Here is a 13,329-nt window from a genome sequence, read left to right as displayed (position 1 = left end):
TTTGGATACCTCGACATTTTGAATTATATTTTTTTTCGTTGTCATTGAACTTCGAGTTACCGATAGTTGACTGTGAAACATTTACGCTGATTGCTGATGTCATAATCCATTTGCCACATCGATGTGTATTGTGTTATATTATAATTTATAATATAATATAGAACTTTCATTAAATGGAAATCGATTAATATTTCATAAAATACATTCAAAAGGCGAACAACATTACAGATAATAATTATTATTAATTTAAAGCTTTTGTATTTTCTATACTGTGTAATTAATAAATTAATTATTACAATTTCAGGGTTGAACAAATAAAACGATTTAATGACATTTAGTAATTCTGCGTAGGTAAATGCACTGTAAAATGTTTTGAGTATAATAACCTCGGTGTTATCGCACTTACGGTGACAGTAACATAATTTACACTTTTATTATTATTATTAATTTTGTGTAGAATATTAATATATTTATAAGTATATAGTAACTATTTGCTCAACTCAGGGAATATCAAGGGGTAAGGGTTGTTGGGGTCCAACGTATCGGTGCTAATCGGTGTCGGTGGTCTCGGGTCTTGTTCGGTGCAGCCGACTAACCAGTAGGTGACCACCGCTCCTTTACCCTTTAGTTCCACGTCACCTCTCAGCTCTAACTTGAATGTTTGAAACGTGTCCAGTATGTGTTTGGTGGCCCAGCTCACGTGAATTCTCAATGCTGTAAAATATAATTTGAATTTAAAAAATCATATTGTGCATATTATTATGTTTTTATGTATAATTGGCGGTTATCTTTTTTGTTGGCAGGGGGATCAGGGTGTACATTCACACTATTTTTTTGTAAAACAACTTCTTTGGACTTCTAAATATAAAACCAAAGTGGCAAAATGTGTTTTAAATATGATACTAAGTAGTTATTTCGTATTTTTTTTTACTTTTGAAATACATTTTTGTTGTGGTCTGCATGTCCAAAAATTGAAAGTATTGTGCAACTACCAAGTACTAAGTGAAAACGATAAAAGTAATATTTATTAAAGTTTGTACATAACACAACTCAACAAATGTTTGTAGTTTGTACTTATAGACGTCATACCTATGCGGCTATGCAAGTTGTATGGTATTATGGTAAGTACTAACTATTACTTTATACTATCATAGACTGTTTTATCTAAAACCGTGGTTTGTACCATGGTTGAAATATACAAGGTAATTGCACATATACCCCTTCTCAATCAAATATTGTATGATAAAAACAAAAATGGCAGCGTAAAGGGAGCCAATAATAATCAAGTATGTATGCGCGGAATTTTGAATTTGTTAGCTTTTGTCAGCGTATTTTTGGTGATAAGAAACATTGATATTTGTGATATCCCTTTTCACAGCCCTTTTGTTACTGATGATAACAATTCGAGACGATATGCAATTACCTGTATATTTTAACCACGGTATATTATATACCGTGCTAGAATATACCGTGATTTTAACCATGGTTTGTACTAATAAATTACAATCATGACTCACGAGGCACGAACCAAAAGTCCTTATCATTAAATCGTCAAAACAAAAAATTAGAAAAATTAATACTTTATAATAACTTCTATCAAAATATCACTAAGCACTTATATAAATATATAATTCGGTTTTAACTTGTTTTCTGATAATTCATGTTAATGTTTTATTTATAAATACAAAATTTGTTATAAAAAGTATTTTATCTTGTTAAATTTAATTAGCTAATGAAAAATAAGAAAAATATAAGTAAAAAGTATATGGTAATGGCCTGTTAATGGTTTAAAAATGGCCTGCAAACATTTTAGCACCAATAATGGATCTAACGGTTATGTTAGGTACTAGCTTTGTACTTATGGGCCGAAGTAATCGTTGCGTTAGCATTTAGCAATTTCTTTTAATTATTCAAATACGCGTGAATTCATTGCATAGTAAAGTTATAAAAATGCAGTATTATTTAATCGGTAATGGAAATATTAAACACGTAGGTATTAAAGAGATCAGATGTATAAATACAAAAGTATCTACCCTGTGACTATAAATATGATAAGATATTTTGTTTTTTAATTTTTATTAATAATACACAATCTATACGAGGCGGAAAAATAAAAATTAAAAGAAAACTTGAACAACTTATTTGAAGGAGCCACACATTGATGACACTTTCGTCTTTTATAAATTCATTTTTATTTTTTTGGATTAGGATTGTTGTGTAGCATCAGGTCTCAGCGCCATTTGTACTTAAGGGAAAATAAAAATATAAATGTATAACGATACTCTCACGAATAAACTATTTTGATCTAATATCTTAAATATAATTCCATAATTCTATCAGTTGAGTGAGTCGGTGCACAATACTGTAAGCGAATAATACGCACGGCATAGTGCATACAAAATATTACGTCTTCATCAAAGTAGAAGTTTTGATAGTATGTATGTAGGTATTTGGTATTATGTATACTATCTAAGGTATAATTGATATTAGATGATAATATAACATTAAAACATATTATAGGTAAAGGTTAAGATTATTTAGTTTAATGTCTTCATAACTATTCGTCAGAAGTAAAAAAAAAGTTTTTTTATAAATAGGTTTTGATTGAAAATAAAATATAATTGACCTTTTGTGGAGAAAAGTGGTGTCACTATTATAATATAATATAATATAGTATAATATAATATAATAGTGACACTACATTATGCGAGATAAGCGTAGGTATTTTGACAGTGCACTGAGTATACATGATTCGTTAGAAATAATCGTATTTCACTCTTTGTTCTATTCAGACAATATTATTCATCAATACAACAATAATATAATATTGTACTCACGTTCTCCAGTCGACTCCATTCTGGATGCGGTGTTAACGGTGTCCCCAAAAAGACAGTAGTGCGGCATTTTTTGGCCAACAACGCCGGCGCACACGGGCCCTAAAAAATGTCCCCAAAAGTAAATGAAATCATAAAATTAATAAATACCTACTATTAAAATTTAAGATACATACATTTTCTTAAAAATAAATTTAAAAGGGGAAATCATTGTTATAATTAATAATGACGGTAATACAAAATAATGAATCGTTGCTAAAATATAACTGTTTTTAAACCATAATAATATAGTACAATGCAATTTAACGACTATTATAATATTATATTATAATAAGCTAGGGTACTTATAGTGTTCCTTCCAAAATATTATGTTATTTATTTTAGCACATATTTAATATTTTAATGTTAATATTGTTGTACAGTTTAATTTCTTAGAACTTATTTTGTTGATTTAAATCAATGGAGCTGTAATCATTATAAAATCATAACAGTAAAATTATTGTACAACCCGTAATTTAGTCGATTAATTAATGAAAAAAAAAACTAACATGACCTGACTTTTTGTATGGTATTTTTTGAGATGAAATAATAAATGGTTTTAAATATGAATATCCAGCAAGTGTATAAATTATCGTAGTCCATACCTGTATGAATTCCGATTCGAACTTTGAGTTGAGCATCGGGCTTATGTTGGATCGTGAACATTTGGACGGCGTCTAGAATAGCTAAAGACATGAGTGCGATTTCTTTGGCGTGGTTGTCGCCGTTTCTCTCTGGTAATCCAGAAACAACCATATAAGCGTCCCCGATTGTTTCGACCTGACAATCAAATTTCAAGTTATTTGTTATGGATCGGCGCGGCGTGCGCTATTTACATAATATTATTATTATTATTGCAGTACGCGAAAGCACGTGGCAGGCTTAGCATTCTGCGCTTATAGTGTTGTCCGTGGAGGTAATATTTTTTTACGCGGAGACAAAATAATATTATGAAGTGGTTCCGCTAATGGAGCGATATAGTATGCGAAAAGTCTGTAGGTACCTACGTCACGTACAGGCTACTGTACTAAATTCCACTGTACGAAAAGCGTTTAGAATAATAATAAAACAATTTTGATTATATTCACACATACTAAGTGATTTAAATGAGTTAGGTACCTAGATAGGTAATAAAATATTATAAATGAAAACGAAACGCTTGTGGTCAACATTAATATTTGTATCATGTTCTGACTGTAACATTAATAATTTGTACCTAGTAGATTATATCATTAAAATATTACTATTTTCTCGCGCAGTACCTTATAAACGTCGTAGAACCCAATGATCCGGTCGAACGTGCTGTACAAATCGTTTAAAAGGTTTACCACCTGAAAGTCGAAATAATAAAACACAAGAGATGGTTGATATAATAATATAACCTGTTGCAGCAGGAGACATTTATTTCAATAGTACAACATCAATTAAGTACCTGCATCGGAGAACTCTGAGCACAAAGGACGGTGAAGCCAACGATATCGCTAAAGTACACGGTGACGTTTTCAAATTGTTCGGGCTTGACCATTTCGCCGGCCATCAGTTGTTGAGCAACTGGTCTGGAAAAACAAAAATATTCAAAGAGTTATACGATCAAAATTCTCGAGAGTAATATTGCATGTGGTAATATAATATTATAATTTTCAAACAATTAATTATCAATGCTAAATAAGTAGCAATATCATAGCAATTTATATGACCTGGGTAATACTTGAAATAACAACTCTTCTGATCGACGTTTTTCTTGGCTCAACTGGTCGGTTTTCTCTTCGACCAGGGCTTCCAAGTTATTTGCGTACTGTTCCATTCTCAGCACCAAGTCATCCATTAAATTTTCGCAATATCCCCTGTAATTAAATTGTTTCATTGAGAAATTTGCACTATTATATAACTATTATATTGTATAATACTCGGACATTAAAGTAAATATTACACAATATTATAGGTATATAATATCAAGCGTGTGTTTGTTGATGAATAAATATTTCTTTTAAACTAAGTAGGTAGTTAATTATGACTTTAAATAAGATTATTAGAATTCATAACTTGTGGTATCCTGTGTCTTTTTGTTAAGATTAATGTAGTTTTACTTTTTACTGCAATGTTTTAAATATCATGTCAACTTGGCTATCTAAAGAAATGTTGTTCTAACATTTTCCGTAGCTCACACGGTGTTTTCTTGATAACTTAAAATAACATATTATATATATACATATATATTTACTTATTTTTTCATTATTGATATATTCTGATCTATACAACAATTATTGATCTAAGACTCGGAAGACGGTAAATATTGAATTCTATAGCTTTCCTCTTTTTCCACGTTCAACTTTAACCTATATATACTTCTTAAACCACTTGTAGGTCACAATATTTAATGTGGGAACGGGTTCTTGTATATGATATATATATAGGTGACTTTCGCTGTTTGTCTCTTTCCTATAGTTTCCGGTCTCATAACACGTACAGATAAGTCCGTGGTTTTCTCCTTTTCAACATCGTTTTGACGGATTGTTTTTCCCGTTCTCTTACCGGTCTAGTAAATAACTGTCTGGCTTTATGTTTATTATTTTGCTAGGAATTCGTGGCACTCGCGTAGAAAATGTGTTCGTAAAATTTCCGACATTTACATTGGGCAGAGTCGTGGTTCTGCAAATAAATACCTGCAGCAGTTAGTACAAGGCACATAAAAGTTTGTTTCCTGTGAACAGGAAACCACAATATTACGAATCCTTAACGAATATACAGACGTAGTCGTGTATAATATTATACAACCTACCTGTGACAACTCGAATAGGCACAAATATAAATAGGTAAGTATATATAGCGAACAATTAATAACAGACGTTCGTCATCACTTACGTAGAATTTATACGTTGTAAAGTGAGATAATATAATATTATTGTTACCTCGTGATCTGTCGGACGATACTTCGCATGATGTCGAAGCCGGGTCTCTCTTCGGGAACGTCATTCCAACATCTCTGTATAAGTTCGGACAATGGTTCCGGGCAATCGTGTCCAGATATGTCGGGACGGAAATATGGTTCTTCACGCAACCCGACTCTTTCCAAAATTTCTACCGCCATATTAGTAACGAATAATATTATTATCACGAAATTAATATTTTTTAAAAACAACAAGCAATAATAACTCGCTCGTAATATTGTATAATTATTCGCATTAGCTACATCGTGTTTGATGTTCGATAACAGTTTAATTCAACGGCTTAAAAAAAATTAAATGATAATGGTCGAATAGTATAAAATGCAGTGAATTCCACTTAATGCGATCACTGGGTAATAGAATTAACCTTAATCGAATCAACAAAAAAAACTTTTGCTCATACGAGTACTTATATAAATCATAAACAATCAATATTAATTATTAACAATCATTAACAATTATTAACAATCATATGTTTGTCATTTTAAACTAACCTTGTAATGGTGTGTAAACCACTCAAACACCATTTCAAGAATCACTGTGTAACGGATAATTTAATCACTTTTATAGCTTTTATGGCTTTAAAAGTGGAACTCAGTGCTGATTATAATCATAATACAACATATAGTTGTATCATAACGTGACATGTGTCAAATAAACGTCACATTGGAAGCTTTCGGTTGCTCCATATATAATATAACTGTAGATATCATAATTTAATTTCACTACGAAATACAAATCTCTAATACCTATGTATGACGTGTTTTATTTTTGAGGCAATAGCAAAAAATTTAAATTATGCGATATTCAAGCACAATCAATTATTGTTAGCTTCTTTCCATTTATTATTATACGTTGTATGGAATATTATTATTAGAATACATTGGTAAATAAAATCAAAATTACCATAAACAATGTGATCACAATATCAAGCGGAACTCACTAGCTGTAGTTAGTCATAGTGATATTGATTATTGGTATATTATGATGTTTCAATATGAACCTATATAAATATGTTTGTGTCCACGATCCCGGCTTTTCATCGTAAATAATTTATCTCACGACAATTTATTCATCGCAAATTATAGATCCCTATTCACTAGATACCTAGTTCATTGTAATAACAGTTATAATAGTGTAGGGTAGTATACCTAACGCAGTATTTTAAAATTAATATAGGTATACAATGTATAATTAATGAAATATTGAAACAAAAATAATACAAACGTGAAACATTACATTAAAATAAACATAAATAACAACACAAAATTAAGACAAATTACCTACATAATATTATATAAAATTATAACGATAAAAAAAATTAAACCTATCAACTTACAATACCTAGTACATTATTACATATCTATATTGTATTACTTAAAACTTATTAGCTTGCAATATTTGAAATTCTTTGCAATGTCATTAATGTCTGAATACATATACCATTATCACGTCATCACATTACAAAAAAGATTTCAGATAATATACTATAGAAAGTCATACGAACAACGAAAAATAGCGATTAGGGTTCACATGTGTCAGTTAAAATTTTCATTATGACCGATTCATTTCTACTGACGATGCTTTTCATTGAACAAATTGTTCATCGTGTGAACTCAGATACGATAATATATATTGTGATCTGCGATTTACGATCAATCATTTTACGATAAATTGGTCTTTGTGATCAATTTTCATTCGGTAAAATACTAAATTGATTGCGATTGATTGTCGTGCGGTGAATTATTTACGATGAATTTACGTATAGGTACCTACTATTATTTATATATTATTAGTTATAAATCAGTCATCAGTACGCTGAGGTATAAGAAAAATATGAGAATTTTCTAAGAACTATTCAATCACTTGGTATGATCATCTTACTGATTAAACATAAAAATTTTATGAAAATATAACTTTAATTTAAATTTATAAAACACAAAAAGTATATTAATATAGGTAATAAATTGTACTTCAACTAACATAAACTAACAGACACTATATTGTCTTCCTCAATTAAAAAAGAATAGAGAATTTTAGAGGTTTTCAATCATCAATCTATCAATATTTTTTAAATTTATGTAAGCATGTCGCAAGTATTATATGTTTTTAAAGTTTACCTTGTGTTGTTAAGTCGTTTTTGACAAACTCGTAAGGTCCACCACGTACAACTATTTCTTCCAAGACAATAGCAAAACTGTAAACGTCTCCTTTTTGGGTAGCTGGTATTAAGTTACTAGTTTGTTCGGAAAGAAGTTCTGGAGCTACCCACAATAGTTCTTACAGAAATAAAATAATGTGTATAATTAATTAATACAATTTAAATGTTTACTTTAAATCCGTTGAGTTAAAAAAATAACAATGTGATGCCTTAATAATCACAGATATATATTATAGGTAGATCATATAGGTAATTCAATTTTATAATTATAGAAATTGATTTTAAATGTTTTCAGTCTTTCAAATAGAACTTAAACAATTATTGTCGAACACTGCCAAAATTAAAATTATACTATCAACAACTTTTTAGTTAAACATCGTTTTTGATGGATATGATATCAAATAAATGAAAATGTTAACTTAAAAAATACTTAAAATACTTAATTCAATTGTATGTTTAAATTCATCTTAAACATATAAATATTTTACCAATTATTTTTTTATAAATTTTAATGTCCACAAGATTTTTATCTTTGTCTTTTGAAACTTTTTTTACAATATTATTGTAATATAATCAAAGGTCTTCTTTTTTTTTTTTTAACTTTGTTTAGTTAAAAATTAAAAATATTATATTATCACGACGTTCCACGATATTATTATAGATAAATTATATTTTATTAGACCTAATACATTTTTTTTTTTAAATAATTAATTTTAAATAAAAATGACACTGTTTAAAGAAAACATGTTTATGGTATAACATAACATGACATGATTCTTTATTCCCGACCTTTTTTTTTCATTTTAAATTCCTCAATCCAGCTTACTGTGGTAGTAAACACTATCGTGTATAACTTCTGAAGGTGTAGTGAGCGTTCGTAGCCCAAAGTTGGACAACTTAAGTACGAATCGTCCATCGATTAGGCAATTGCTGGATCGTAGTTTTCCATGTACACCCACTTCACAACTGTGTAAAAATGCCATACCCTGTAACAGCCAAGATCAAGAAAATTATCAGTGCGATGCAATAATTTATAAAAATCATATTAAGTCAATATATTATTAGAAATAATGTTTGATGCCCTTCGTGATGTAATAGGTACCTTGACAATGTCGTGTATCAGTGACATTCTAAAGTTCCAATCCAACCTTAGAGCGTCGTTTTCCAGGACATCTTTTAGACTCCCTTTTGGGCAATATTCAGTAAGTATAAGCACTGTAGGACAATGAATACACGCGCCAATGAAACGTACTGTATTTTCATGTGTTACGTCGCGTACCTATTTCAAAATTTAACCAAATTTAATTTTATCTAAAAAATGTGTTTTAAGATCTAATCCATGGATCCTAAAAACTAGCCATAAAATTTTAATTAGAGGATATGAAAATTATTGAAATCACAAACTGTTATTCAATTGAATTTAAAATCAAACCAAATGAAACAAAATAATCATTATATCAGTACATTGTACATGTAGGTACTAAAAACCCACATGTAATTATTAGCGGCCAATGACCAATGTAGTAAAGGTCTTGTATTAATAATAATAAAAAAAAAATTTCATTACATTAATTGCTGTAACATGTAATTAGTTAATACGGAGCTAAGGTAGGTAACAAATAATATTTGTATAAGTAATGTAACATTAACGTTATATAATAATATTGTATTAAAATTGTTAGAATATTTTTTATTACTTTTATTGTTAAATTATAAACTTTATTAATTATTTACAGTCTGTGGACACTATACCTATAGGTATTGATTTATATTTTACTTTCATACCATTCTTGATAGTTTTAATTGGTAAGTACATCTGTTGATCAAAATTTATTTTAAAATAAATTACATTAATGAAACGAAACACTTCTACAAATTAAATACAGATTTTAGTTAGCAGACTCATTCAATGCACGTTTTAAGGGATGCTCTTGAGAACAATTAAAATTATTTGACGGTAGTGTATATGTAAATTATAATTAATTTACTTACTTGTTTAATTTCCCATAAAAGTTTTTTGTTCAAGTCGACTTTTTTCTTAACGACTTTCTTTATCGCCACCCTAGATCCCTGCAATAACAAGAATATAAAATATTAAGAGAAATCATTTTGAAAATTGGTTTTTGTTTACCTTGTAAATACCGACTGTGGTGTATACTTGTGCCGGTGGCAACGATGAGTTTGAAGTGTCAGACCTTCGCCGACAGATTAATTTCTCTTGCAACGCCGGTTCGAATATCTATCCGGAAATAATTGGAAAGGTTAACACGATACACGACAAGGCTTTTAAAATAATAAGAAAAACACCGCAGTGGTCTTATAAACGGACAGCTTTTCGTAATAATGCTGATTAGAATGTTTTATTATTTTTTCCATCAGCGACAAACGACCATCACGTGTAATATGTATCGACACGAAGGTTTTAAAATCACACTAAATCCTACATAATATACCTACACAAACATTTTATAAAATAATACGTATATGTTAGCTCAGCTTCTATGACAGGGAATCTCCAAATGGTATACTGCGGCGTACACCTCTACAAACCTAATAGCTACCTGGCCAGGGTCGGATTAAGAGTTTAGGCACCCCTTTATTTTCCGATATCAATCATAGTTTGTCTTGGCAGGCACGTAGCTAGGATTACACAATTAGGGTGACCAGCTAATTATCGAAAACATTTCTCTTAATGGCCAACATTTACTCCCCTCTCCCCCATAAGTATCGGTAAAGAAGAAAATAATACAGAAACAAACACAATAAAAGTCACTGTTCAATATCACATGTTAAATTAAAAGTAAACAATTTAACAATAACAAGTAAAAATAATATTATACGAAGGCCCGCACACACTTTCGCAGTTTTAATACAATAAATAATTGTACTCTATACGATTATACCTATAATATATTATAATATCATCATACCACTATTTGTTTAGGAAATCAATGAAAAGTATTTATAATCAATGCTTCTAGGTGCTACTAGGTGCGTATAGATATACTTATGCATACTATAATACGCATAATAATTACCGTGGTATCCACACCAAGTAATGATGCTGTGATGGGAAATGCCGAATTACTGATATAGGAGGAATGCGGATTGCGGGTGCACGCGACTTTATAATAATTAATAGAGTGATTGTGATAAATTGTGATTGTGTCCTACGTTAACACGACGAATACGACAAGTATATATGAACGATTTCTATTTTAAGTTCTGACAATTTGACCATATTGTGGTTCGCAAATCGAATTGCGTCTGATGCGATGAATATTACAAGCTGTTAAATTCATAATATATTTTACAATCATCGTGAGAACACGGCGTCAAAGATAATAATTATGTAATAATAAAAAATATCATAATATAAATTTTAAAATAGGTTTTAACCTTTTCTACTCAATTATTTGAGCCTTGGATATTTTGTCCACCCCCTAGCTACGTGCCCGTCTTGGAATTAAATATTTTGCATTATATTATCACATCCACAGGTATAATTTTATATTGTTAATATTTTTTTTGGAAAGGTACAACATGAAAACACTGGAGTCTTCATTTAATATGGTGCCCCGTTAATTGTTATAGCCCCTTTAGCTCGGTGTTAATCCAGGCTTGTACCTGACAATTTTTTTTGTCGAGTGAAAAAAATGTATTTTAGATTCTGAGCGGAGCGAGGAAGCCGTATTGTTTTTACAATGGTGTTTATTATTTTTATTATTATTATTTTTTTTCTTTTTATATCCTGTATACAAAATTTCTTCCAGAAAGAGTGTTTCGATTTCAACATATAGCACCTTATCTTTTAGCAAATTGGATCAAGATGGTACTTTAAAGAGGTCATTTTTCGATTTTCTCAATAGTTATTTAATGCCACGGAAAAAACCACCGGAAAATTACGAAAAAACGCTAAAAATGGGATTTTAATTTCTAACGCTTTGTTCATCACCATAGAAACGAATAAAAAATTATAATATTTTAATATTAATTTAACTTACATGATAAAATAAATAATATCAAAATATAAAATATCCAGACTGACAAACCGTCTCCGCTCAGAATCGTTTTTCTTATACAATGATATTTTATCATTGAATTTAAGTCTAATACAATCATTATACAATAACCTACTTCTAATCTACTGTACAGCAGTGAACAGAGCGACATCCACTTACCTGCTTTTTTAAATTATTATTTTTATAGTGAATTAAACGAGGTTTTTATTCGATTTTTTTTATTTCGATTTTACTTTCTTTGGTCAAATATGTACATTGTACATTGAATTTTGGTAATCTCCAATAACTTCCCAAATTCCTAACGCGGCCCTTTAAAAATTTTAATTGTTGACCGCTGTTCTGTGATGTGTAATTTAGTTTGAAGTTGATCAATAATTATAATTAATTATAACAATATATCTGCTGAGAGAATATTCTTGGATACCTTTATATTTCTTTATATTATGGTTTACATAAAGTAATTGGGTTATTCGCGGATAAAATATTTGTATAAGTAGGGATTTGATAAATTAGGTAGTTAAACACCTTAACATAGTAAAAGAATTTATCATGGCTAGAATTTTAAGAATTTAGATACTTGTTATATTATGTAGAATGCTAGAAAAAGTACCGTGAGTAGTCTAAAATTTTATATTAACATTAACATGAATTTAAGTTACCTAATTAAGTTCAAAATAAAAACTAATTAAATAAAGTAAATAATTAATTTTTGATGTTGATAAAAAGTAACTTTATAAAATCATAAGTCCAAGAATGTGAATTTAAAACACATTTTTTTATTTTTGTTTTTAATTTTCACCGACATCATCAAGATTTACAAAATACAGTATAAAAATTATTTAACTTAGAAAAAAGAACCTAGATTAGAAATTATTGTTATATTCTTAAAAATAACGATGGATGATGGATTGTGCAAAAAACAATGAATAATTAAAATATAAAAACTATCCAAAATACATTTACATAATGCATGAACACATTTTATTGCATTTAATTCCTTCTATGAAATAACAAAATTACAGAAGAGAATGTAATAATTGCACAAACAATATTGATGATAACCATATTAAAATAAAATAATACAATGTATAAACTAATCAGCAAGAAATTAAAATAAGTTTAACCAGACTTTGGAAAAAAAACAGTTTTATTTTTATTTTTTATTAATTAATTTGGTTTTTTTTTTTTTTTTAAACAAACAATTATTCCATTATTTTGTTGTTGTTATTTAAACACGTTTAAAGAGAAAAAATATATGTTTTAAACATATTTACAATCAATAGGTAGATACCAAACTACCAACTAAAAAAGTCAATACACAAACTCGA

General features: G+C 29.1%; 1 protein-coding gene across 2 annotated transcripts in view; it reads right to left on the bottom strand.

Moving 5' to 3' along the window:
• Nucleotides 1–238: 238 nt before the first annotated feature.
• Nucleotides 239–13,329, bottom strand: part of LOC100167260 (atrial natriuretic peptide receptor 1) — a 72,480-nt gene continuing 59,389 nt past the window's right edge. Inside the window, exons 12-23 of one of the 2 annotated variants that reach the window (XM_001943438.5) lie at nucleotides 10,111–10,218; nucleotides 9,972–10,049; nucleotides 9,082–9,258; nucleotides 8,806–8,965; nucleotides 7,939–8,097; nucleotides 5,783–5,951; nucleotides 4,571–4,717; nucleotides 4,306–4,429; nucleotides 4,136–4,204; nucleotides 3,479–3,653; nucleotides 2,838–2,936; nucleotides 239–714 (exon numbers count right to left, since the gene is read on the bottom strand). In XM_001943438.5, the coding sequence (XP_001943473.2) occupies nucleotides 488–714; nucleotides 2,838–2,936; nucleotides 3,479–3,653; nucleotides 4,136–4,204; nucleotides 4,306–4,429; nucleotides 4,571–4,717; nucleotides 5,783–5,951; nucleotides 7,939–8,097; nucleotides 8,806–8,965; nucleotides 9,082–9,258; nucleotides 9,972–10,049; nucleotides 10,111–10,218 (1,692 nt within the window). In that variant the 3' untranslated portion in view covers nucleotides 239–487. The remainder of the gene's footprint in view (nucleotides 715–2,837; nucleotides 2,937–3,478; nucleotides 3,654–4,135; nucleotides 4,205–4,305; nucleotides 4,430–4,570; nucleotides 4,718–5,782; nucleotides 5,952–7,938; nucleotides 8,098–8,805; nucleotides 8,966–9,081; nucleotides 9,259–9,971; nucleotides 10,050–10,110; nucleotides 10,219–13,329) is intronic. The other variant, XM_016805327.2, reaches the window with a different exon arrangement.

This window comes from Acyrthosiphon pisum, chromosome A1 (genome assembly GCF_005508785.2).
Source record: "Acyrthosiphon pisum isolate AL4f chromosome A1, pea_aphid_22Mar2018_4r6ur, whole genome shotgun sequence".
Classification (NCBI taxonomy): Eukaryota; Metazoa; Arthropoda; class Insecta; order Hemiptera; family Aphididae; genus Acyrthosiphon; species Acyrthosiphon pisum.
Note: the sequence above shows the minus strand (reverse complement) of the source record. Positions and strands in the feature narration are given on the sequence as shown.